Genomic DNA, 22437 nt, shown 5'->3' with positions numbered 1-22437 from the left:
CCAGACGCTAAACGGCCGCTTGCCCCGCTTCCCCAGAGTGGATCTACCGCTACTGCCACGACTGCCTTTAATGCTAAACGCTGCTAAAAAGAGCTGGTGGACCATTATAAGACCCACACCGCTCTTACTAATATAGGTACCTAAGGTACATAGGTATATAGGCCAATGCTGTCTTTGCTCCTGTCCCAGAAGGGATCCAACGTAAACCGTGTTTCGGTTAACACTGTATTTTATATCCTAAGCCACCCACTTCTTGTCTGGCCTCCCTGCATACCTAACAAAAGATAAATAACATACCTAGCCTAGGAAACTATGCTTAGAGAATCATGCTCTAGTCAGACGATACTTTAAAGTTTCAAATCAAATTGGTGTCGAGTCATTTGAGACTCGCGCAGAGCATCGATTGTCGTCGTATGATTAATGAACAATTATCTTGCTACCACGTCCGACTTGTTTGACTATCCATGGCCAATCTAGGTTCGGTGCTCGATATCGGAAGCAAGGACATTTGGTCCGTCGACTAGGTACCTACATATGGTTCACTCCGCTCTCCAAGGCCATAAGTCCACTTCACAGGCAGCATGAAATTCATCCGCCGATATCTTTTCCCTTTTTACTCGGGGAATCGATTGCACAGTCCGATGCTCTATTGGCATAATCCAAAGCATAATTCGACCAAGCAGTGGGGAAAATAATTACGTTTTTATGCAAAGAGCCAACAAAACTAACTCTTTTGTCCGGGTGTCTCAATAGTCCTAGGATAGACCTTTCAAGAAGTAAACTTTAAAGCACGAGCATTACGAGAGTCGAGAGGGTACTTTAGCATGCGAAAGCGCCATGTCATATACAAACGAGCCGAGAAGATCTGCTACGAGTAATTGGAATAGGTAGGCGATTGTCCCAATCGACACGGTGGCATGGAATTTTACGTCACAGCATGCCTAGAATCCTACCTACTTTATTAGTAAGGCTTCCTATCACTACCTAAGTAAAGAGGAGTAATCTACCTACCTAGGCAGTCTGGGGTTGTATGGAATCGGATCTGAGACTATCCAAGTATAGTTTCGGTCTTATGTTTTTCTTCTCTTTACTTCTTTTAAATCTTTCTGCTGGGGCTTATTTCATTATCATGAACATACAAAAGTTAGCTACCTGAGAAGGTGTCTCTAATATGATGGTATTTGATCATCAAACCCAGTTAGGTATTCGACTTTTCTATACTACGCGCCACTCCAAGCTCTCCCTGCGAGGTATTCGCTCAACCTAAACGCGCCCTCCTCCTTAGTCTTATCTCGGATACTGTGGTAGACGCGAAACCATTCTAGCGCATAGTGGTTCTGCATTTGGACCGGAAAGTATTCGCTCAACAGCGGGCTACTATTTACATATTCCCACCACGACGGGTAGAAGCCTGCTAGCTCCCAGTCGACAAGCCCGGCGAAGTTGCCGTCATTAATCATGATATTTCCTTCGTGCACATCAGAATGACTAAAGGTAAATGGCAGACCAGAGGGCATTTTAGCCATGAATGCGTCGAGGTTTGGTTTATCAAGTCGATGTGCGATAGGGAGCGCCAAATTAGAGGCAAGCTCACTATCCGTTGTGCAGACCAAGTAGTCTCCAGAGGATGAATCAGGTAATGGCTTGAATAAACGCCAGTCATTAACCAATCGTCCGTCAAGCCTTGCTGTATGTGGCAAAGTGATAGTCTTGAGACCAAGAAGATACTGACCTACCTGTTGGCCGATGCGAGTGAGGTCTTCCTGTGTTAAGCTTGGTAAAGCATTATCAAGCGATTCGCCCTTGATACGACTCTCCATGGTGAAATATCTATCTCCATCCCTCCAATGTAGTTCCGTTTTAGGGATTGGTGGCATGCCTTGCCTTTCCCCGAGTCTCCTCCTAACGAGGTCAGCATTTTGAATCTCGATCTCACAACCTGGGGTGTACGGCCGGTGCTTTAAGATGTAGCTAGTCCCGAGCGCCCAGACACCGCGGTCACCTGGTTTCTGGACGAGGAGTTGGCAGCCGGGCTGTGAGTCGGACTGAGACTTGCTAGTCTCAGTTTTCAATAAAGGCGTGAATGGGAACCGGGCTGGCATTTTGACTACTAAAGAAATGGATGGGTCTCTAGGATGACAAATATATAACAAAGATCGGTATCGTAGAAACGTTTGTTTTCTCTTAGTTGAGTAGAATCATCGAGCAAGAATTGTTTCGATGCCTTGAATAATCTCTGCATGACAAGTGGGTTAACGTGTATATATAGGTACCTAAGGGAAAACAAAGTGCACATATTAGATATTTAGGCATGGTGGTTAGGTATGCAGACAAGATTATTGATGTAATATAGACAATACGTTAGTTAGAATATAATCAACAATCAACAATCAACAAGCTCTTCGTTCAGAATTCACACGTCTGTGGTTTAACAGAGCTAGAGAATAAATAGTCTAGGGCATAGGATGGTGTTATTATTGAAAAGCGACCGTTGACGTTTAACATATATTCAGCAGATAAGATAGAAATCTCATCATCAACATTAATAGCCATATTCGATTATTTTCTTACGTATGTATAAATTACTTATATAGAATCTACAGTTTGCTTGCTGTAGTCTCGATTGTTTACTACTTATCTATCTAGGGAGATGGAGAATCTGGGTTACCCCTGGACGATCTTGGCATATCACCTTCTATTCTCGGCTGATTTGCCGTGCAGCAAAGTCGTTATCAGCGCGCGTTCTTGCAAATTGGTTAGGTTACTACACTATTTCGGCATGCATATATCCAAGGCAAGGGTCGCATCGTAAGGAAAATGTCGTGCGAGAGAGGTCAATTCGATATTCTATTCCTTTTGGATTTGTATGACTTGCCCTCGTCTACATTCTGAACTGGGCAATTGACGAACCAATGTCGAGCATTTATGCCCTAGCTATGAAGTGGGCGCTGCTCATTTCCCTTCTTGTAGGGTTATCTTCAACGCACCCCGATGTGAAATATCCGCCGCGGAAGGTCGCCGGAAAGGCATTCAAAACGGCGCGCAGCCCTCTTGCTAGGTTTAATGATCTCATAATTGAAGAACCGAATGCGGTACCGTTGGCCGCAGCGAGCTCTCCCTTGGAATGCTTCCAGGTTGCCGAGCCGGTACTAACGCCTCAAGGGCCTACATTTCGTGATGGGGTTCATGTGCCGACGGCGGAGTCGGCTTCAATTAGCGAAGTAGCTGAACACACGGTAGTTTTATTTGAACACTCTTTCGCTAATAGTTATGGCGCTCCCTACGTTGGTAGGCTTATATACCTGTTTTGCAGTAAACTGTTCTATATTCTGACTTGGTTAAGGCAATTACACCCCTCCAGATTTCGAATTCGATCACGTAGTCATCAACTTTACCGTCTTGGTAAGGGGGCGGCAGTATGATCGAACTGGTGTCTTCTATCTTGGAGATACTGAGGTGTGGAGAACATCAACTGCGGAACCAACTTCGTATGGCATCCGCTGGGTCTGGCTCAAGGACTTAACTCCGTTTACGTCCCTCTGGAAAGAGCCGCAGACTGTGATCTTTGACCTGGAGAACATTGTGGACAACACCTACACGGGACTACTCAACACGACTCTCTCGGCTACATTCTTTAAGAGCCCCGTGGCTGCGCTTAGCAGCCGGGGGCCTGCTGATCTGATTATCCCCATCTCCGAACGAACGGGATCCGCCGGACAGCCGAGTCAATTCACCTACCCGCAGCAGAATGCAACTAATACAATTAGCTTTCCTCAGAACGCGAATCGTGCCGTATTCACGGTAGATGTCAAAGCCCAAGGCGACGAGGAGTTCTGGTGGAGTAACGTGCCACAGAGTGCTATTCATACATTCGACGCTGACTATGGCACGTACCCTGGTTACTCTCCTTGGAGGGAAGTCCAAGTCACAATCGATGGCCAGCTTGCTGGAGTTTCTTGGCCGTTCCCGGTGATTTATACGGGTGGCGTAGTTCCTCAGCTACACCGTCCAATCGTTGGAATAGAAGCATTCGACATCCGGGAACATGAAATCGATATCACCCCGTGGCTACCGCTACTATCGGATGGGAAAGACCACACCTTCTCGATACAGATTATCGGTCTGGTCGACGATGGAGTATCAAGCGCTTCCCTTACCCCAGTCACAGCCAGTGAATGGTATATTACTGGCAAGATCTTCGTCTGGCTTGATGACGAGGGCTCTGTCACAACCGGGGAATTGGGTTCTGCGTACACTAGCAACCCCAGTATCTCATTCTCTCAAAAAGTCACACAAAACTCGACGGGCTTTAATGAGACCCTCGATTATACTTTAGCGGTGACACGTACGTTATCTATCAGTTCCTACGTCAAGACGCAGAATGGCGAAGGGACCGTGACATGGACTCAATCCCTATCGTACTCGAATAATGGCGGTGTTTCCGCATACGGCAATGATGCGATCAATACGTTCGGAATCGCAGGTGCTGATGCCGCCACGGGCCTAGACCTGGATATCTCGTACTCTACTAGCTACAGTTATCCGCTGTACTGCGGCAGTACGACGACGTATCTACCAGAAGGTAACTTAACGCTTCGGGCAGATCTCAACCAGAGTTTAACGCACGAAGTCCGTGGCGACTCCGTCTTCCCTAACGGTCTTGAAGCATTCATAGCCGCCAATGCGACTGGTGCATCGCAGTTCCGGGGTTCAGTGCTGAGTACGTCGAAGAACGGGTCGGCGACGTACTACAGACCGGGAGATAATAGCTACAGCTCGGGGGTCGGCCAGTCTCACCAGATCTTTTCGTTTGAAGCTCTGAATGACGAGGGCGACGATGGTACGTCTGAGAGTACAGTGTTGTATTATCGTGACGTTAGTGCGTATAATGATACGGTCACTAATAACCACGTTGAGTTTCTGGGTAAGGCCGCAGGATAAGGTAAGATAATTCAGATATGAGGATAATGGGCTCTTGAACGCGCAATTAGGATATATTGTGTATAGGAGGTAATCTTGGGCATTGTACTTGATACTTTGTACACTTCGTACAGTCGTTTGCTGCGAATTTATCTACCCCGAAATTCGAATGGGGTATTTATTTATTGAGTAGATGTAAAAATGATATACAAATATTCATTTATCGGGATTAGTGTATACTATGATCAATCTGACTTTTCATTTGACACATCTGAGATATCCCCATTAAATATTTGACCAGCGCTTTACTCTATGACTCCGGATACCAGTGTGATTTATATGTTTACTTATTTACGTTTAACATAAATTCTATAATTTCTCAGACTCATATCTTCTAGTTGTGAAAGCATGGAGGAAGATCGGGCACAAGCCGATCTAGGTATTGCCGCAGATATCGAAGAGGCTCATGCGCCGCCACCATCATCTCCAGCTCGGAAACAGCCAAAGAAGCGATTCGTAGGACGAAGAGCTGCTGCAAGTAATACTAAAAATGGTGCTGGCGATCCATCAATCGAGGATAGCGGGGCTATTCAAGGTAAACCAATATTATTCTGGACGTTGAGGAGAAATCGCTGAATATAAGTCTTAGTATCGCAACCTAGAAGAGCACCAAGACTGCTTAATCAAGTGCCCCCGGAGATCTTGAATGACCCGGAACTCAAGGAGGCGATGGCATTATTGCCCGCCAACTACTCTTTTGAGATTCCCAAGACTATCCATCGCATCCGGTCTTCAGGCGCAACACGGGTTGCACTACAGATGCCCGAAGGGCTACTCATGTTCGCTACCACTATTTCGGATATCCTTACCCAGTTCTGTCCCGGGATAGAAACTCTAATTATGGGTGATGTAACATACGGCGCTTGCTGTATCGACGATTACACAGCGCGAGCTCTAGGCTGTGATCTCCTGGTTCATTATGCGCACAGCTGTCTAATTCCCGTAGACGTTACTAAGATCAAGGTGCTGTACGTCTTCGTCGATATCAGCATAGATACGTCGCATCTACTGGCTACCTTGGAGCGAAATTTCGCGCCACCGAAGACTATTGCGATAGTCGGGACTATTCAGTTCAATGCTACCATCCATGGCGTTCGATCGACGCTAGAAAAAGCTGGCTTCAAGGTCCTAATCCCTCAAATCGCGCCATTGTCCAAGGGCGAGATTTTAGGGTGCACCTCTCCGCGATTACCCGACTCTGAGAATGTTGACCTCATCCTCTATTTGGGAGACGGCCGCTTCCATCTTGAGAGTATCATGATCCACAATCCTGCGATTCCAGCATATCGTTATGACCCCTATTCGAGGAAGCTTACCCGTGAGACGTATGGCCACGAGGAAATGCAAAGTCTACGGAGGGACGCTATTACGACGGCAAAGGGGGCAAAGAAATGGGGCTTGATATTGGGCTCACTTGGCCGCCAGGGCAACCCGCACACGATGACCCTAATCGAGAAGAAGCTTAAGGAGATGGGAATCCCCTGGGTCAACCTACTCCTCAGTGAGATTTTTCCTGGAAAGCTCGCCATGATGAACGATGTGGAATGCTGGGTCCAAGTAGCTTGCCCTCGGTTGAGTATCGACTGGGGCTACGCATTCTTGCGGCCGCTGTTGACACCGTACGAGGCACTCGTTGCGCTCAACGAAAGGCAGGACTGGAGCCAGAGTGGTGTTTATCCTATGGATTATTATGCAAGAGAAGGGCTGGGAAGGACGAAACCCATTGAGGTGTTAAGCTAGTAGTAACTACTGAGGTACATAGGACATAGAGTTAATATGCTCAAGTTTAACAGTGGGCATGTGGGCATCTTTCCAAGTGATGGCAACTCAACACGATAGCTATAGGTAGGTATGTACCTAGGTAACTACCTGTTCACCGCAGCAACAAACAACCCCACGCATCATCCAGGCACCGAAGTAAGACATATATATCATAGCAACATGCTGTTCCTTCGGCCATTGGCCTCCGGCCGCTGGAGTCGCTAAAGCCCCTGGTTTAGTGGTAAAGGCGCCCGGAGTGCTGGTCAGTAAAATCTTAACAAGTGTTCGGGTTTTCGTAGGTCCAGGTTCGAGACTCCCTCGAGGGAGGTCAAACCTGGACTGAGCTTTTTGCATTTTTTTCTTCTTGACTTTTTCCATCTGCGTAAATTACCGAAACTAGAATTGTTTACCGCCGGCCTAGTTTATTAGCAACTACCAACCACACCCAGAAAGAAAAAAGGGGGTTGCACTGCTATAGTTTAACTTCTACGCATACAGTCGGGTTAAATAAGTCTAGAAACCCCTTCCCTTATTTTTAAAAGACTATCATATTTATTTTTATACTGTTGATAAGTAGGAACCACGAGCTCTGCTGTTGTGGTTTTAGAGCCTGTGCTCTACGAGCCTATTTACTGGGCTCGATCCCTTAAAGTAAGCCGAAAGAAAGATCAACCCTATTTAATGTCGTGCCTAATATGTATTTATTTAGTTTAGACCAACTGACCACTAGGGGGTGAGAAAATATCTCAATAGGTAGTCATCATAATAGCTTTCTCCCTTTCCCCTTTCCTATACGATGCTCCATCCCATTGGGTATACCTGGTGACTAACCAAAATACGCACCTAATAGATCTAGCCTCAGTAGAAATGTATACTACCTATGCTATATGTAAATAGGTATGTAGTTTACATGAGTTGTCTGTTAACAGCCTCCCTAGTCTTGGTAAGGGGAGGGGTGTTCTATTGATTAGTCAGTTATCCCCCTGTGTTAAATTCTACAATTTCTGAAATTACACTAGTCACAAGGAACCTATATAGAGTTGATCCTATCGTCATAAACATTGGCCAATTAAGTATATTATATAAGTAGATACGACGCCAACATCGGTAGTATCGACGCAGCGCTAAATAATGTAAATACCCAATAAGCATAACATCTATTTACCGCGCCACCCGAGGTGACCACTGAAGTCATAGCGTCGCAGCTACTTTTATTATTATCATTATTATGCTCGTCTTCTCTGTCATCTCCACAAGCGCCCGCCTAGGACGACGTGGTAGTGTTGACGCTGAAGACGTAGCTGGCCTGGAGGACGTAGGGGTCGCCTCCGGGGCCGAAGATCTGCTTGGACTCGCGCTGCCATTCGGGGTGGTTGATGGCGTCGATCCAGTCCTCGACCTCCATGACGAGGCAGCCGTATTGGGGGATTGTGCGGGGGAAGTCCTCGTTGTCGACGAGACCCTGCGACGTCTTGAGAGGCATCGTGCCGTTCTGGCCGTTGCACGAGTACATCTGGAATGCTTCTTGGTCTGTGTACACGTCGAGCTGGATGCCAGACCATTCCGACTGAAGACGGGCGACGAAACTGCCTTCGGCGCGCCAATCATAGGGGCCCTCTTGACTTCGGTTGATGATCCAGCAAGTATCTAATTATAACAGGTTAGCTTTTTTATCCATGGTTTCTATTTTGACGAGTTGAGAAAGACTTACCGTAACCGGTGCAGTTGAAACCGCAGTTACCCTCCGCTTCAGGCTTCTGAAGGTCGGTTCCGAGTTGCTTCGGTGCGCTCCAGAAGTCGTTCACAGATCCCTTCTTGTTGGCGATGATGTCACCTGTCGGGATTAAGATGTCGTCAACACCAACTCTCTGGCCGCTGTAGGGTAGGTAGAACGTGTGGTTCAAGGCGGTGTTAGTCTCGTTATTGGCAAAGCCGTCCAAGTTCCAGTACGTATGACTGCTGAGCATAATAGGCGTCTTCTTAGTAGTTGCGATAGCTACTAGCTTAAAATCCCAAGTGAAATTGTGGAGAGTATAGGTGACGTAGGAGATGACCTCTCCGGGAAACCCTTGGTCGCCGTCGGCATCGACAATGGAGAATGTTATACTGTCATTTGAATGAGAGACGACAGTGAAGTTGCGGAAATCCCAGCCATCGGGGCCGCCGTGCAGAGTATCAGCACCATCGGGGGCTTCCGGTGTAGGGTTCTCATTGGGCTCAATGTGAAATGTTTCGCCGTCAATCTCAAATGTGCTGTTCTTGATCCGGTTTGCGTATCGGCCCGGTACACTGCCGAGATGAGGATGAGCCTTGTCAAGCGTATAGGCTGTAGCGTTGTCGAAGCCGGCCACAACATCTCTCTCGATACCGTACTTGTCGTGGATCAAGAGCTTTGCGACGGAAGCGCCGTAAGGAATAAATGCGGCCGAGAGACCCTCACTGTAAATCCAATAAAAGCCGTTCTCATCGGGACCCAAACTGCTTGACACATTACTGCTCCCAGTACCGCCAGGCGATTGCGCCGAGGCCAATGGCAGTAAAAATGCTCCCAAAGAAGCAAGGCTAGTGTTCAGACGCATGTTGACTTGAGGTTGAGACAAGCTTTGTTAGTCAACATGCAATTTTGGTGCTGATGCTTTGTACTCGCCGCAATTGACGGTGAGAGAGGAAGGCAGGACGAAGCAAAGCAAAGCGACGGGAATCCTGGGGAAGGATTTGTGACTTATATAAATTCAGTCATCAAAGGATAAAACCCCCGTCTGGAGAAACTTGATTTGGTTGGACAATGGAGAATACACTTCATCACGTTGACTTATTACAGGGGGGAGTAGAGCTGGGGAATTTTTATTAATCTCACCTGCATCCGAACTCAGTAGCCCCCAGTAGCCCAGTAGCTCCAGCAGCCCCGGCGATCCCCAGCTATGACTTATGCTAGTCTGTCAAAAGCTACTCCGCTTTCTTGGAAAAGTTGGGGTAAACGACGTAACTTAACAAGGCAGTGTTACATTGGCCTCATCTAAATCATGTGGTAACACGGCACGAAATCAGTAAGTCGCTAATACGTTGGAATCCGAGTTGGATTCGTGATTCGGTCGTTTTCTTAGAATGTTTAGGGTCATTCGTACGTAGGGCCCCTTTGTTATTGCATGTTTGCGGGTCACAGTGCAGGTGAACCAGCATTACCCCATATCTCCGAGCCCAAGGTGTTGGATCGCTACAATAAAAGCTGAATAGTACCTAACCTAGGTAAATATTATAATAACTGTCCGTAAAGAAGCGGTATGAGTCAGGCGTATGTGTTACCTAGAGGCGTCAACTAGGCAAACTAGATTCTTATGAGAAGGATTTCTCTACCAACACATTACAGGGTTATCCGATATGTATCTCAGATAATTAGAAGTATTCTCATCTTCCCACTAATTCCGAAGCAGAGTTGGTGGCATATTCGGACTCTTTGTAACGAATCTCACAGAGTTGAGTTAACCATAGTCCCGTAGACTAAGAAAAGTTAAGTGTATTCGAAGTTGTGTTTGCTGAAGACTTGTTTAAATTGGCATTATGTTACCCCACTAGGGGAATTTTGGAGATGCTTTTCCTCAATGACGTTCAAAGCTACAATATTAAGCTTTGGAGGGATCTTCTGTGGAACTCCAGCCCTCCCTTCAAGCACCTCTTGTGCCTTGCATACATTCCTTTCACTAGCATTCATAGCTTAGCTCAAGGCACATGTAAGGTAATATACGATTCGTTAGTGTTTCCGGCAACATATAACAAATAAAGAAAAGAACGTTCGAGGCTTGCCCTCGTGATTCAAATAGGTCTTTGAAACAATATTCCCAATCTGTTCGTGGTAGCCGCTAACCTCTATATAGAAGACTTGTTGGTGTTGAAGCAAACATAAAAAATATGGAAAATGGCGGAAAGGATACGAAAGCTACTAATTGGTGCGAGAATTCGAGTAACACAAGCAATGGGGCACGTGAATGGTGGATTTTTGCAATTTTGGAGCTAAGAGGATTACATATGTATTTCGAGTCTTCCAACTTCCCCATATTCCTTTGTACCTCGTTAGGTACTTGAGCAATTATACTTATAGTGCGGGGTTCTCCTTTTGGAGGGGGTCAGCAAGCCTAAAGTGGTCAACTCGAGATATGTACCATAATCCTTTAGAGCTTCGGAGCTCTATGTTGACATGTTCCCCGCGTCCTACCGTCCCGCTCATCTCTTAAGCATTCACCTCGCTTAGCATGACGTCGACATGGCTCAGCCGTATATAACCCATCTTTACCTTAGGTACGGAATATACTCGAATAGGTACCTTCAGAGTTATATCCGTAAATCGGCCAGAAATATCACCAGCCTACTTTAGGATTACCAGGACTAGGTTAGTTATCTTGATATTATCATTTATATCAAATCTTAGTATGATGATATGTCGAGTGACCGATGTTCAAAAAGAAAAAACATGCTTTATGTTCCAAATTCTCAGTTATTAGGGTCATACGCTGAACAATATCTCATTATAAGACTTGACTCATATAAATATACTCTTCCATGATAATTCCAAACTCAATGGAACGACCATTGTATTGAATGCTGATCAGTAACCTGTACTCCGCCATATACGACTACCCTATACACATCTGTCGCGCTTACGCCCCCGACTGTTTGATTGATTATACGTCGACAAGGTTCTCCTCCTCTGGTGCATCTGTGTCCTTTACACCCTTATCATTTCTCTCCTTCCCTTTTCCCTTTCGATCCGTAGCCGAACGTTGATAATATTCGTTAATGATCTTGGCGGGGATACGGTTCAGGAGCTCCTTAGGGAAGATACGCAAGAGACTCCACGCGATATCTAGAGAGTCGTAAATACTCCGTTGTTCGTATGCGCCCTGTGCGACAAATTGCCGCTCAAATTTCTCGAGGAATTCTAGGGACAATTTGTCTTCGGCGGACAAGGCCTCCTCGCCGACGACAGCTTTCATAGCTGCAGCATCACGACCAATGGCATATTTCGCGTACAGTTGATTGGACACGTCACCGTGATCCTTTCGGGTCATTCCCTCACCAATAGCAGACTTCATGAGACGGGAGAGAGATGGTAGCACGTTGATGGGCGGGTAGATACCACGGTTGTCGAGCTGGCGGTCGACGAAAATCTGGCCTTCGGTGATATATCCCGTCAAATCGGGAATGGGATGCGTGATATCATCGTTAGGCATGGTCAAGATGGGGATTTGGGTGATGGAACCATTTCGGCCCTCGACACGACCGGCTCGTTCGTAGATCGTAGATAAATCAGTGTACATGTAACCGGGGAAACCACGTCGACCTGGCACTTCTTCTCGGGCGGCAGATACCTCACGAAGAGCATCACAGTAAGCCGAAAGATCTGTAAGAATGACCAGAACGTGCTTCTCAAGTTGGTAGGCGTAGTACTCGGCGGTAGTAAGTGCAAGACGAGGGGTGATGATACGCTCGATTCTGCTTGTTATTAGCCAAATATTCAACATAGTTAAAGAAGGAAAGGAATGCTATCATACGTAGGATCATTTGCAAGGTTGAGGAAGAGTGTAACACGCTCCAAGCTACCGTTCTGCTCGAAATCCTGGGTAAAGAATCGGGCAGTTTCTAAGTTGACACCCATGGCGGCGAATACAATGGAGAAGTTCTCCTCGTGGTCATCATGCACACCCTTATTCGTAGCCCCCTTTTGCTTGACCAAGCCAGCTTGTCGGCAAATCTGGGCGGCAATTTCGTTGTGAGGTAAACCGGCGGCGGAGAAAATAGGAATTTTCTGACCTCGGGCAATCGAGTTCATCGTGTCGATAGTCGAAATACCGGTCGATATCATTTCTTCGGGGTATACCTAGTAATATTGTAAGCGATGATTTTATTCACCTTGTAGTATAGAAATAGGTACTCTTGAGTAGGGATTGATAGGGCTGCCGTTGATGTCGAGGTAATCCTCAGCCAACACTTTAGGGCCCTTGTCGATAGCTCTGCCAGATCCATCGAAGATACGTCCCAGCATGTCTTCTGATACGCCCAGCTTTAAGCTCTCTCCCGTAAACTCGACTTTAGTCTTTTTGACATCAATGCCTGACGTGCCCTCGAAAACCTGCACAACGGCGCGGTTGCCTGCAATGTTGAGACATAGTTAGAAAATGGAAAGGGTTCGGTAAATAAGTATCCAATCGCTCACCTCGGGCTTCGAGGACTTGACCGGATCTCTCTGTTCCATCAGGGAGTGTTAGGGTAACGATTTCATTGTAGCGCGGGAATTTGACGTTATCCAATATGACCAAAGGTCCGTTGACACCGCTGACGGTGTTGTACCGAATCCTAGGTATGATGGAATACGAAGAAGATTCTCTAGGATCCATGATGTTTCAACTGCAGGTGTACTTGGTCCAAAGTTGTGGTGGAGGATAAAAGTATAGCTCTTCCAAATGAAGTAGCTTGGTTATGATTCGGCTATGAAGCAGTTGATGTCGAGCTCCAGCCACCGTTGACGTTAGATTACAACGTTAACCTGTTAGATTGTTAGATTGTTAGATTGCAGAAGCGGGAAGCTCTAAAACCAGACCCGTTACAAAAGCTCCCACTTAGCTGGCGCAGAGTGGGGAACAGCCACAGCAACTAAGGATCACATGATTGGATAGATAAATACGGTCTGTGCACTTAGTTGTGGAGCCATGCGATGCTGCATTTATGCATCTAAAATAGGGGAATAGGTTTCCCCCCCTATTTCACTATAGGGCTTATAATAGCACTACGCGCATGCCTCAACTCGTATCGACTACCTATCTTAAAATACTAGGTACCTAGATTTCAAGAAGTCGCATACGCATAAGGTTGCTTTATAGATATGATAGGTAGGAAGACATTGATATCAACACTGGCCTATCCTACTTGCCTTATGTCTTCTCTAGGCAGTGACGGGCGGTCTCACAACAATTATTTCAACGTTGGGTCCATTTATCCATGAGTACCTACCTACCTAATGTCCTTCATCATATAGATAATGTAATATCAAGATACTACATATCAGGTAACAACATTAATCTAAAGCAGAGATTACACGGAAGCTAAAGATTATCATAGATAGGTAGTCTTACTATACGATCATTAAACTATACAATACACCCGACGCGCACAAACTCAAGCCATACTTAGCGATCCGCAGAAACAGCACGACATGAAGGGACCAGAAATTGTTGCCCAGGGGCAGTGTTATTGTGCCATTTGTGGCGGTCCATTCGAACCCCCTTATTTTATGAATAGGAGATCCAATATAACTTTTGGCTATAATCCGAAAATAGTTAGCAAAAAGCAAAGTTCCTGGATCACGAAAGTCCGTGTTATACTAGAACGGACTCCCGGTCGGTAAGGTCTCCCCTTCTAGATCGATATTCGTGTAGCTAAGTCTTCTAGGGGATATATATCTGGAGTGGGAAAATTCAAAGATGGCTGTATTGAGCTTAGTCCCAAAGACAATGACAACCGTCTTATACCCAGTTCGAACAAGTACGTTTGCTATAAAACGGATATTACGGCGAGACCATTAGGTGCCATCCCCTTCCATTGGCCATGCTATGAAACATTGGCCCACGCCCTATATCCCGACGCGGACGATCCAATTCATCATGTGGACCTAGATCAGCTTTTGCTTACAATGTTTATGCTCACAGGGGATGGGGTTTCGCTAGCCATCGAGTCTGGTGCCGAGGAACGACAAAAAGAACATTGGGAATGCTGCATAGGCGAAGAGTATTTCATTGCGAACCCAGCTTCTTCGGCCGAATTGACATTTCGTGTCGGAAAGATCATGGCAGGTGTACGATTCCCTAAGTCACTTCCAGATTTTGATCTTGGAAATCGAGTAAAAAATGATCCGTTTAAAAAACTACCATCCGCTGTCATCTTCTTGGTCTGTCAGCAGCTGCCCGCCACAGATATTCCTTTACTTGCCCAGGCGTCTTAGTGGGTTAATGCTGCTCTTCGCAAAGGTAACTTCTGGAGGCATTTTATCAAATACGGCATGCCTTGGTTCACCGAAATAGAGGAACTTATTAAGCTAGGCACCTTGCGTCATCAGGGTATGTTCAGAGGAATCTTTTTCTGGGCGTTAGATGAAGTCCAATGCTACAGAGGGCTAAGAGGTCCTCTCATGCATGTCGCGAACCGGCGGCGAATATGGGAAGTCTGTGAGGACATAGCATTGACTTACTATAATGATGACGTCTAATACGCTGGAAGAGTAGTCTGAATGATGGAATAGAAGAGAATATCAGAACACCTCATTTTGCTCTGCTATTATAAAAAGGGAAGGGGTCCATTAAATAATGCAGAGATTCGTTAATAAATCAATTAATTATATTAGCACGTGATCTGAGAGAATGACTTCATAGGTTAGGTAACCCCGGCTTTTACATAATTGAAACTAGAGCCATTAGTAGCCGAGCTCTTACAACGTTCATCCGTTCTAAACCCGTCTAACTGTTACCCCATTTGTAGTTTTGAATATGTAACTTGGAGTTATCAACGTCGATAGAAGAAGACAACAACATTTCGGGGTGGCATAAGAAGGGGAGCTACGATTTAAATTATCGATATGAATAAAAGATGGCGTCACTGCGCCCAATAATCCAATTAGCTCGCTGGCGGGCACCAGCCTACGCTCCAGCAGCTCTACGACGATGCTTTGCGACAGCTTCTGACGTAAGAAATCCGGCCTCGGGAACCCAACAACAGCTGCATTCCGACAACCGAGTTAAGATAGTCGAAGTAGGCCCAAGGGATGGTCTACAAAATGAAAAGAAATCAATTCCTCTAACTACTAAGATCGAATTAATCGAGAAGCTAGCTAAAACTGGAGTGTCTGCCATAGAAGCCGGGTCTTTCGTCTCCCCGAAATGGGTACCGCAAGTTAGTGTCTCTCTGATTACGAACAGTATAGACAGAAACTGACTTAGAGAACTCCCCTAGATGGATAACTCTAGCGAAATCCTTGAGCATATCCTGACGAACAAGATCCCCTCACCAACTCCAATTACATATTCCTTCCTTGCCCCTAACGCAAAGGGTGTTGAAAATGCAATAGCCCTACTCCAAAAGCACCCGGGTACCTATCTGACGGAAGCCGAATCGTTCTCGGGCGTAGGCGGTAAGCCGGCAGTAGAACTTGCTGTTTTTGCTGCTGCAACTGAGAGTTTCTCAAAGAAGAATCTCAATTGTGACATCGCGACCTCTCTTGAGAAGTTCAGGGATGTCATACAAGGGGCGAAACAGCTCGGGATTCGAGCACGGGCTTATATCTCGGTGGTCTTGGGTTGCCCTTTCGAAGGATACGATGTTAATCCACATAAGGTGGCCGAAATTGCTACCTCGTTGCTAGAGATGGGGGCTGATGAGATTTCCCTTGGGGACACGACAGGGATGGGTACTGGGCCTCGCACACAGGAGCTCTTGAAGTGCATGACAGCTGCGGGAATACGGAACGAGGACATTGCCATGCATTTCCACGACACATACGGCCAAGCTCTTGTGAACACAGCCATTTCTCTAGAGCGCGGTATCAGAACGTTTGACAGCTCTGTTGGTGGTCTTGGCGGTTGCCCGTACAGCCCTGGGGCCACCGGAAACGTGGCAACAGAAAACGTAGTGTACTTCCTCGAGAGCTTGGGTATGGAAACGGGCATCGATCTCGACGCTATGGCGGACATCGGACAGTGGATCTCAGAAGAATTGGGTAGGCCAAATGACTCGGCTGTTGGCAAGGCCGTGCTTGGGGCTCGCAAGACTGGGTAGTATTTCTACATGTCTACACAATGATATGTTTTAATACAACCGGCAAATGTATATATTTGATTATACCTGTTGAAACGCATACTGAAAAGACTATTGTTGTGGTTTCTTTCACACTTACCATGCAAGACTCGTGAACTTGAGGATGGTCTGCATATGGCAAGTTACATAACCAACTTGACTATTGTATAAGCAAAGCAACGCAATCAACCATTCCGATTTGCCAGTTAGTAAAAACGGTTATGTCTCAAGCTCCTCAAGCTCCTCTAGCTCTGCTAGCTCTGCTAGCTCTGCTATCCACGCCTCAATTCTCGCTTTCTCAGCCAGGATGTCTGGATTTCCAGGTAAATAGAGCTCTGCAATCCTAATGTAGTCCCTGGCAATCACCGAATTACATTCTAGGATACGGTACGCCGTTGCGAGGCGGAAGAATCTCTCACTGCAGTGAACGGGTAGAGGTTCCCAATCTGTCCCTAGTTTTGCAACCGCAAAGAACGATCCGCTTAGTGCCTCAAGCAGAATTGGCCAACACTTCCGAGCTTGGTCCAATTTACCCTCGATTTTCAATATTTGCATGACGACTATGATGCCGGCTACTTGATTTAGATGCAAGTAGAATACTATGTCGGCGATATGATAAGGTATTCCATCACTAGGATCGCTCGCGGCTTTTGTTCGCTGCCATATAGGACTGCCAGCAAGACCGATCATCTGCATGGTGGACCGTTTCCAGGTCTTCAAAGCCATAATATAATCGCCGTCATCGTAGAATTCGTCTCCATAGGTTTTGACATTGTTGAGAGCCTCTAATAACGGCCGCGCTTCGAGGAGGGAATCTCGTTTGACACGTTCCGTGACATCCCTAGCTAATTTCTGGCATATATTGCCTTCAAGCTTAAATGATTCAATTCTGGTGAGGTAATCTCGGTAAGGTTGGACGAGGAGAGTCTATTTAGCAGTTAGAAATTAAAAATTACTTGTATTGTGTTATTATGTATTAAGACTCACTTGCTTTGCAATACCTAAGTAACCAGAGGACCTTGTGTTTTTGAACGGGTTGTAAAGAACAGCGCGATGATCAAAACTTTCGGGGGAAGGTTCGAGCCAGTTGAGCGCTTTGCAGAACAACGGGAAATCCTTCTGAAGAAGAATTAAGTGGTTCTTTGGAACTGGGCTAGCATCTCGGGTCTTGATAGAGTAGTTCATGACGAAGCCTTTGAAATTTCTGACACTTGCTTTGCCGATAGTTACGATAGGGATCTCCCAGACAGATAGGAGGTGGCATAAGTTAACGCCATAAGTGACCACGCGGATGAAGAGGTGGTACTTTAGCATGACATCAGTAGCCTCATGTGAGATTTGTCGGTTAACGAGGAGGAGTGCAGTGTCGAACTTGTAATGTCCTAAGAGTGGAACGAAAGGAGTATAGGACTCAAGGTCCTGATTCACTCTAGTCAATCTTGGCTCGGGAGGCGACAAAGTACAGAGAACGAGATCATAAATAGAAATTCTAAGTTCGGCAGGGAGATCTAAGAAACGGAAAGGGGTAGACGCCATATTTGCTATATGAAACTGTAAAGAATAATAAAGAATGCAAAGAACGCACGGAGAGGATGGTTTCACTTCACGAAAAGATGATGTAGACACGAAAGAATAAAAGTGAAGGGACTGTAGGGAAAATAGAGAATGTTGTATGGGTGTGGGGCTGCATATCGAAGATAAGAAGTCGCGACTGCTGTTAGTTGTAAGTTGTTGACAAAATTAGAAGTCGTGAACACCTTAAGAAGGAAGCGGCGACGTATATGGGGCCGGTGTATTTCATAGGCAGTACCTCTTGCAGAAGTCGCGTTGCTTGGTAACGCTGTGCATGATATTCACTGATAACCACCTGTTTGCCACTAATCGCTACTTAAATATCTAATTAACTTACAAAAGAATATATACTGAAGTTCATGCACACTCCACTACTTATTGGTTTCTATTTACTCCTATCCCCCCTTTTCTTCCCTTTGATACACCGGTTTACTTTCTCGTCCCAAGACTAAGACCTATAGTCCAATCACAGACGTAGTTGTGTAACTATTCAGCAAATAGATTTTCACCCTTATGTTATCGGTATCTAGATAGACTCATCTTTCTTAATTAAGCAAATAGCACAACCCACATTTCACTTCAGAATATGACTTAGATAAGACCTTGTTGATACATAGGTATGCACTGAGCTTATCGTAAGAAATAAATCACTTCAATATTCTTATATATATTAACTAACTAGTTACCGAGGTAGATAGTCTAGTGAAAGAGAATTGAGCTGCAGTCCAGTTTCTGTAAAGGTTGACAAGAGAGGTTGTTATAGACTTGATAGATATATACATATACCCGTTAAAGGAAGCTATAACGACTACCTACATACTTACCTTAATACCTAATCTAATTCAAATTAACTAGGTTATATCGTAGTTTCCTCAATTCCAAGTAGACACCCCCTATTCAATTACAACCCCTATTCTTAGATATCTTATGTAATCCAGCATAATCTGATCTCTGGGGCTCTGCTGGGCTTGCTTCCCCACGTGGCTTTGGTCCCACAGTGGGGTTACACTCCAAATCTGCAAACCAGGGTCAATCAACTTTAACCTCCAAATTTGATATAAAAAAAGTTTATTCGTGAGATCAACGCTACATTAAAATCTTTCGAGTCTCTCGCAGCCAAGACCAAATTCGAGATGCACTCATTGGTCCAACCCCATGCGTGGGTTGCTCTCAAGCTTCCATCTGGGAACCTTCGAGTGCTTGAAGTCACACCTAATACGTATGTTATCTATATCATCATCGTGTATTATCTCAAGTAACCGCATTGATTAACATGTGTTCGTCCTATAGGACCATCTCCTTAGGGAAGTATGGGTCATTCCCAAGCAATCTCATAATTCATCGGCCCTATCACCTGACCTATGAATTGCAAGATAAGCAGTCAGGGGAAAGTTTTAATCGCTTGCGCATCGTGCCGGCTTCTGAGCTGTATAGCGATATACTATCTTCCGATGCATCAGCTAGTTCCTTAGAGGGAGAAACTCCCATAACAAATGAAGGTGACGATGCCGAGAACGCCATACCGACAGGAATCGAGTACTCACTCGTCGATCCCGAATCTGGTGCTGTCGTTGCTCGAACCGATCGTGTAGAAATCGATGACTCAGCTCGTCAGACCCTGACGGCAGAGGAGATAGAAGCCTTGAAGAAAGATGGCACAGATGCAGGAAGAGATATAATAGCCAAGTTGTTACTATCACATACGGCAATCGACCAGAAGACGGAATATTCTTTGGCCAAATACAAATTACTCAAGACGAAAAAGTATATTCGAAGATTCTCCGTTCTCCCTATGGATGTGCCAATGCTCGCCCACTGGCAATTGGAAGTAAAGGACCCGAGTAAGATACTAGATATGAGAGATGAGATGATAGCACTGTTAGGATGTTGGGCCAATGTGCATTTTGGTGGGGAGGATCAATGCGAGAATAGCTGTACCGAAGAAGTTGGTGATCACGAGAAAAAGAGTTTCGAGTCTACACCCGGTCGGTGGCTTGTTGTGGATGACACCGGTGGTCTTCTAGTAGCGGCTATGGCAGAGAGAATGGGTATTCTCTACTTGCCTGAAAATGGGGCTTCGGAAAACCAAAAGGAGCCAACATCACCAAGCGCATATCAAAAGGAGTATTCGCATAACCAAAAAGTTACGACAGATACAGGAGATCCTCTCGCTAAAACAAGCACTGAACATGGCAACTCAACTATGGAGACAGTACCGCAAGGTCGCGATTCTGCAGAGCCAAAATCCCCTGAGAGTACAAGAATTTCGCATAGAGACGGAAAATCGCGATGTAACGATATAAAGGTACCATATGCGAGTTCTAATACCCTCACCGTCATTCATGCCAACCAACAACCAAACCTGACCTTCCTACGGGATTATGGCTTTGACGTTACAAATCCTGCTCAACCGGCAGACCACCCCTTAGCCTCTCACTTAATGACCATATCATGGCTACAACTCGTCAAGCCGGATTTGGACTTTACTTACGCTTCGGAAATGCCTAATGTTTCGTCTGAGGTGCTCCGTTCGTGGAAAGCTAATCGTCGGGGCACATACCATCGCAAGCGCCGTCGTTGGGCTAAGGTTCGTCATGTTGTCGACACCACGCGGAAAGGCGAATTCTCTGGGTTGGTAATTGCTAGCACGATGGACCCTATCTCTATCATGCGTTATGCAGTACCGCTCCTTGCCGGTGGTGCGCCCATTGCTATCTACTCGCAGTCTATCGAACCTCTGACAGCGCTGGCAGATTGTTATAGCATAGCACGCCGCGCAGCCTGGGCATCAAATCCGCCAGAAGAGGCGGTGGGCAAAACTCCTCTGGAATTGGAGCAGTGGCCCGGTAACGAGGAGTTCCCGTTAAATCCGGCCCTCGTATTAGGAGCTGCTCTACAGACAAGCCGTGTCAGGAAATGGCAGGTCCTTCCTGGACGGACACATCCTCTAATGACAAGTAAGGGCGGGGCGGAAGGGTATATATTCACGGCTTGGAGAGTTAGGCCTGCAGAAGGCAAGATAGCAGCTAGAGGGAAAGCCCGTACTAAGAAAAGGAAGCTCGAAGGGTCGACACAACAATAGGTTCACGAGCAGGCTGAATAGAAACATGGCTGCATTTATCGGCGTTACGAAACTTGGTATCATAGGACATAAGGTATAGCACTCTAGCATTGGCTAGTTTCAGTCTAGTTTTCAGGTCGCATAGATTTGCGATTGATACCCATAACAATAATTCCCCTTACTTGACGACTTGACAGGCTTCTTTTATATTCGATACTTGCTCGGTTCGCTCGTTTCTGTATAATGTAGACTCACTACCCCCCTTACAATGACTTGCCCATAAACTTCCTCTTTGTGAAACTTAACCACCACTTGCTCGGCTTGCCATCATTATCTTCTTCGTAGACTCGTGCTAATAATCGCGAAGCCAGCTCTTGTCGTACCTGGGAGAGATACTGTCGTAGTTGCTCGGCGTCCTGCCTGTCTCGTGGTGGTTCATAGATCTGCGTGTCAAGTTAGATTCACACTATAAAACCTATTGTTCCTTTATTTAAAAGGAATTATGCTGCAACGTACTTGGTTCAAGGGGAATGCAGGGTCACCCGGAATGGCGAAGTTGAGGTCCAGAGCAGTGTTGAGGACCTCCTTCGTGGCGTCCCTCAGGGAATGCTGAGGGCGGATCTTGCCGAGACATTCGCTTACGAATAGGATGCCATAGATTAATAGCCTGTCTGCTGGGCCTTGGATCTCGAAGTTACGGAAGAATGTGTTGGCACGGAAGAGCGAGATCACTTCGTCTAGGATATCGTAAGACTCGGCATCTGGGTCGGGGCTTTCGTTGGCAGGAAGCGGTGGGTTGGGCTGCGGTAGCACGTATGCAGGACCACGGGTCTTGGTACGGAGAGGGAGTAGAGGGAAGTTCCCAACTAAACGTGGAATATTGGGATCATTGTTAAACATAGAGTTGTAGGCCTAAGTTGACAATGGGTCTTGTTAGCTAAGATAAAGGTGACTCGTGGTATTAGGCTTTAGGAGGCCTTAAGATAATTAGGGGGTTATCAAGGCGGTAATAAGAAAGCACATACCGGCATCTTGTCAAGAATTCACCGAGACAATAATCGGTGGTAGCTTGATAGGCCTGCAATTCTAGATATTTTGATATTACGGAAGGGGGCTCCTATTTCTCTATGTTGACGCCTAGACTCGCAGGGCTTGGTGCAGCTGAGGCTGAGGTCCCCGTGTAAATTGTTAGTGAGAAACGTCACTACCTCAATCGGATAAATCCCGGT

General features: G+C 46.0%; 8 protein-coding genes across 8 annotated transcripts; 3 read left to right on the top strand and 5 right to left on the bottom strand.

The window, feature by feature from the left end:
* Positions 1–1220: 1220 nt before the first annotated feature.
* Positions 1221–2102, bottom strand: GL218_00343 (uncharacterized protein; the record flags this gene model as incomplete). The annotated part of the gene is made up of 1 exon (XM_033576757.1): positions 1221–2102. The coding sequence occupies one exon, from the start codon at positions 2100–2102 to the stop codon at positions 1221–1223; it is 882 nt and encodes a 293-aa protein (XP_033442006.1).
* Positions 2103–2912: 810 nt separating this feature from the next.
* On the top strand, positions 2913–6720 carry GL218_00342 (Diphthamide biosynthesis protein 1; the record flags this gene model as incomplete). Its single annotated transcript, XM_033576756.1, has 5 exons — positions 2913–3288; positions 3344–4924; positions 5197–5248; positions 5304–5515; positions 5570–6720. The coding sequence occupies 5 exons, from the start codon at positions 2913–2915 to the stop codon at positions 6718–6720; spliced, it is 3372 nt and encodes a 1123-aa protein (XP_033442007.1).
* A 1285-nt stretch (positions 6721–8005) lies between these two features.
* Positions 8006–9320, bottom strand: GL218_00341 (Aldose 1-epimerase; the record flags this gene model as incomplete). The annotated part of the gene is made up of 2 exons (XM_033576755.1): positions 8006–8388; positions 8453–9320. The coding sequence occupies 2 exons, from the start codon at positions 9318–9320 to the stop codon at positions 8006–8008; spliced, it is 1251 nt and encodes a 416-aa protein (XP_033442008.1).
* Positions 9321–11417: 2097 nt separating this feature from the next.
* GL218_00340 (V-type proton ATPase subunit B) lies at positions 11418–13130 on the bottom strand (the record flags this gene model as incomplete). Its single annotated transcript, XM_033576754.1, has 4 exons — positions 11418–12228; positions 12288–12613; positions 12668–12885; positions 12950–13130. The coding sequence occupies 4 exons, from the start codon at positions 13128–13130 to the stop codon at positions 11418–11420; spliced, it is 1536 nt and encodes a 511-aa protein (XP_033442009.1).
* A 2242-nt stretch (positions 13131–15372) lies between these two features.
* Positions 15373–16557, top strand: GL218_00339 (3-hydroxy-3-isohexenylglutaryl-CoA/hydroxy-methylglutaryl-CoA lyase; the record flags this gene model as incomplete). Its single annotated transcript, XM_033576753.1, has 2 exons — positions 15373–15675; positions 15736–16557. 2 exons carry the CDS (start codon positions 15373–15375, stop codon positions 16555–16557), a joined length of 1125 nt encoding a protein of 374 aa, XP_033441391.1.
* A 237-nt stretch (positions 16558–16794) lies between these two features.
* GL218_00338 (putative tetratricopeptide-like helical protein) lies at positions 16795–18111 on the bottom strand (the record flags this gene model as incomplete). Its single annotated transcript, XM_033576752.1, has 2 exons — positions 16795–17502; positions 17563–18111. The coding sequence occupies 2 exons, from the start codon at positions 18109–18111 to the stop codon at positions 16795–16797; spliced, it is 1257 nt and encodes a 418-aa protein (XP_033441390.1).
* A 1169-nt stretch (positions 18112–19280) lies between these two features.
* On the top strand, positions 19281–21229 carry GL218_00337 (tRNA (adenine(58)-N(1))-methyltransferase non-catalytic subunit trm6; the record flags this gene model as incomplete). Its single annotated transcript, XM_033576751.1, has 2 exons — positions 19281–19366; positions 19438–21229. 2 exons carry the CDS (start codon positions 19281–19283, stop codon positions 21227–21229), a joined length of 1878 nt encoding a protein of 625 aa, XP_033441400.1.
* A 242-nt stretch (positions 21230–21471) lies between these two features.
* On the bottom strand, positions 21472–22108 carry GL218_00336 (Actin-related protein 2/3 complex subunit 3; the record flags this gene model as incomplete). Its single annotated transcript, XM_033576750.1, has 2 exons — positions 21472–21651; positions 21725–22108. The coding sequence occupies 2 exons, from the start codon at positions 22106–22108 to the stop codon at positions 21472–21474; spliced, it is 564 nt and encodes a 187-aa protein (XP_033441479.1).
* Between the last annotated feature and the right edge of the window lie 329 nt (positions 22109–22437).

Source organism: Daldinia childiae, assembly GCF_008694065.1.
Source record: "Daldinia childiae strain JS-1345 chromosome Unknown Scaffold1, whole genome shotgun sequence".
Classification (NCBI taxonomy): domain Eukaryota; kingdom Fungi; phylum Ascomycota; class Sordariomycetes; order Xylariales; family Hypoxylaceae; genus Daldinia; species Daldinia childiae.
The sequence above is the reverse complement of the archived record's forward strand: the minus strand, read 5'-3'. Positions and strand labels throughout refer to the sequence as shown.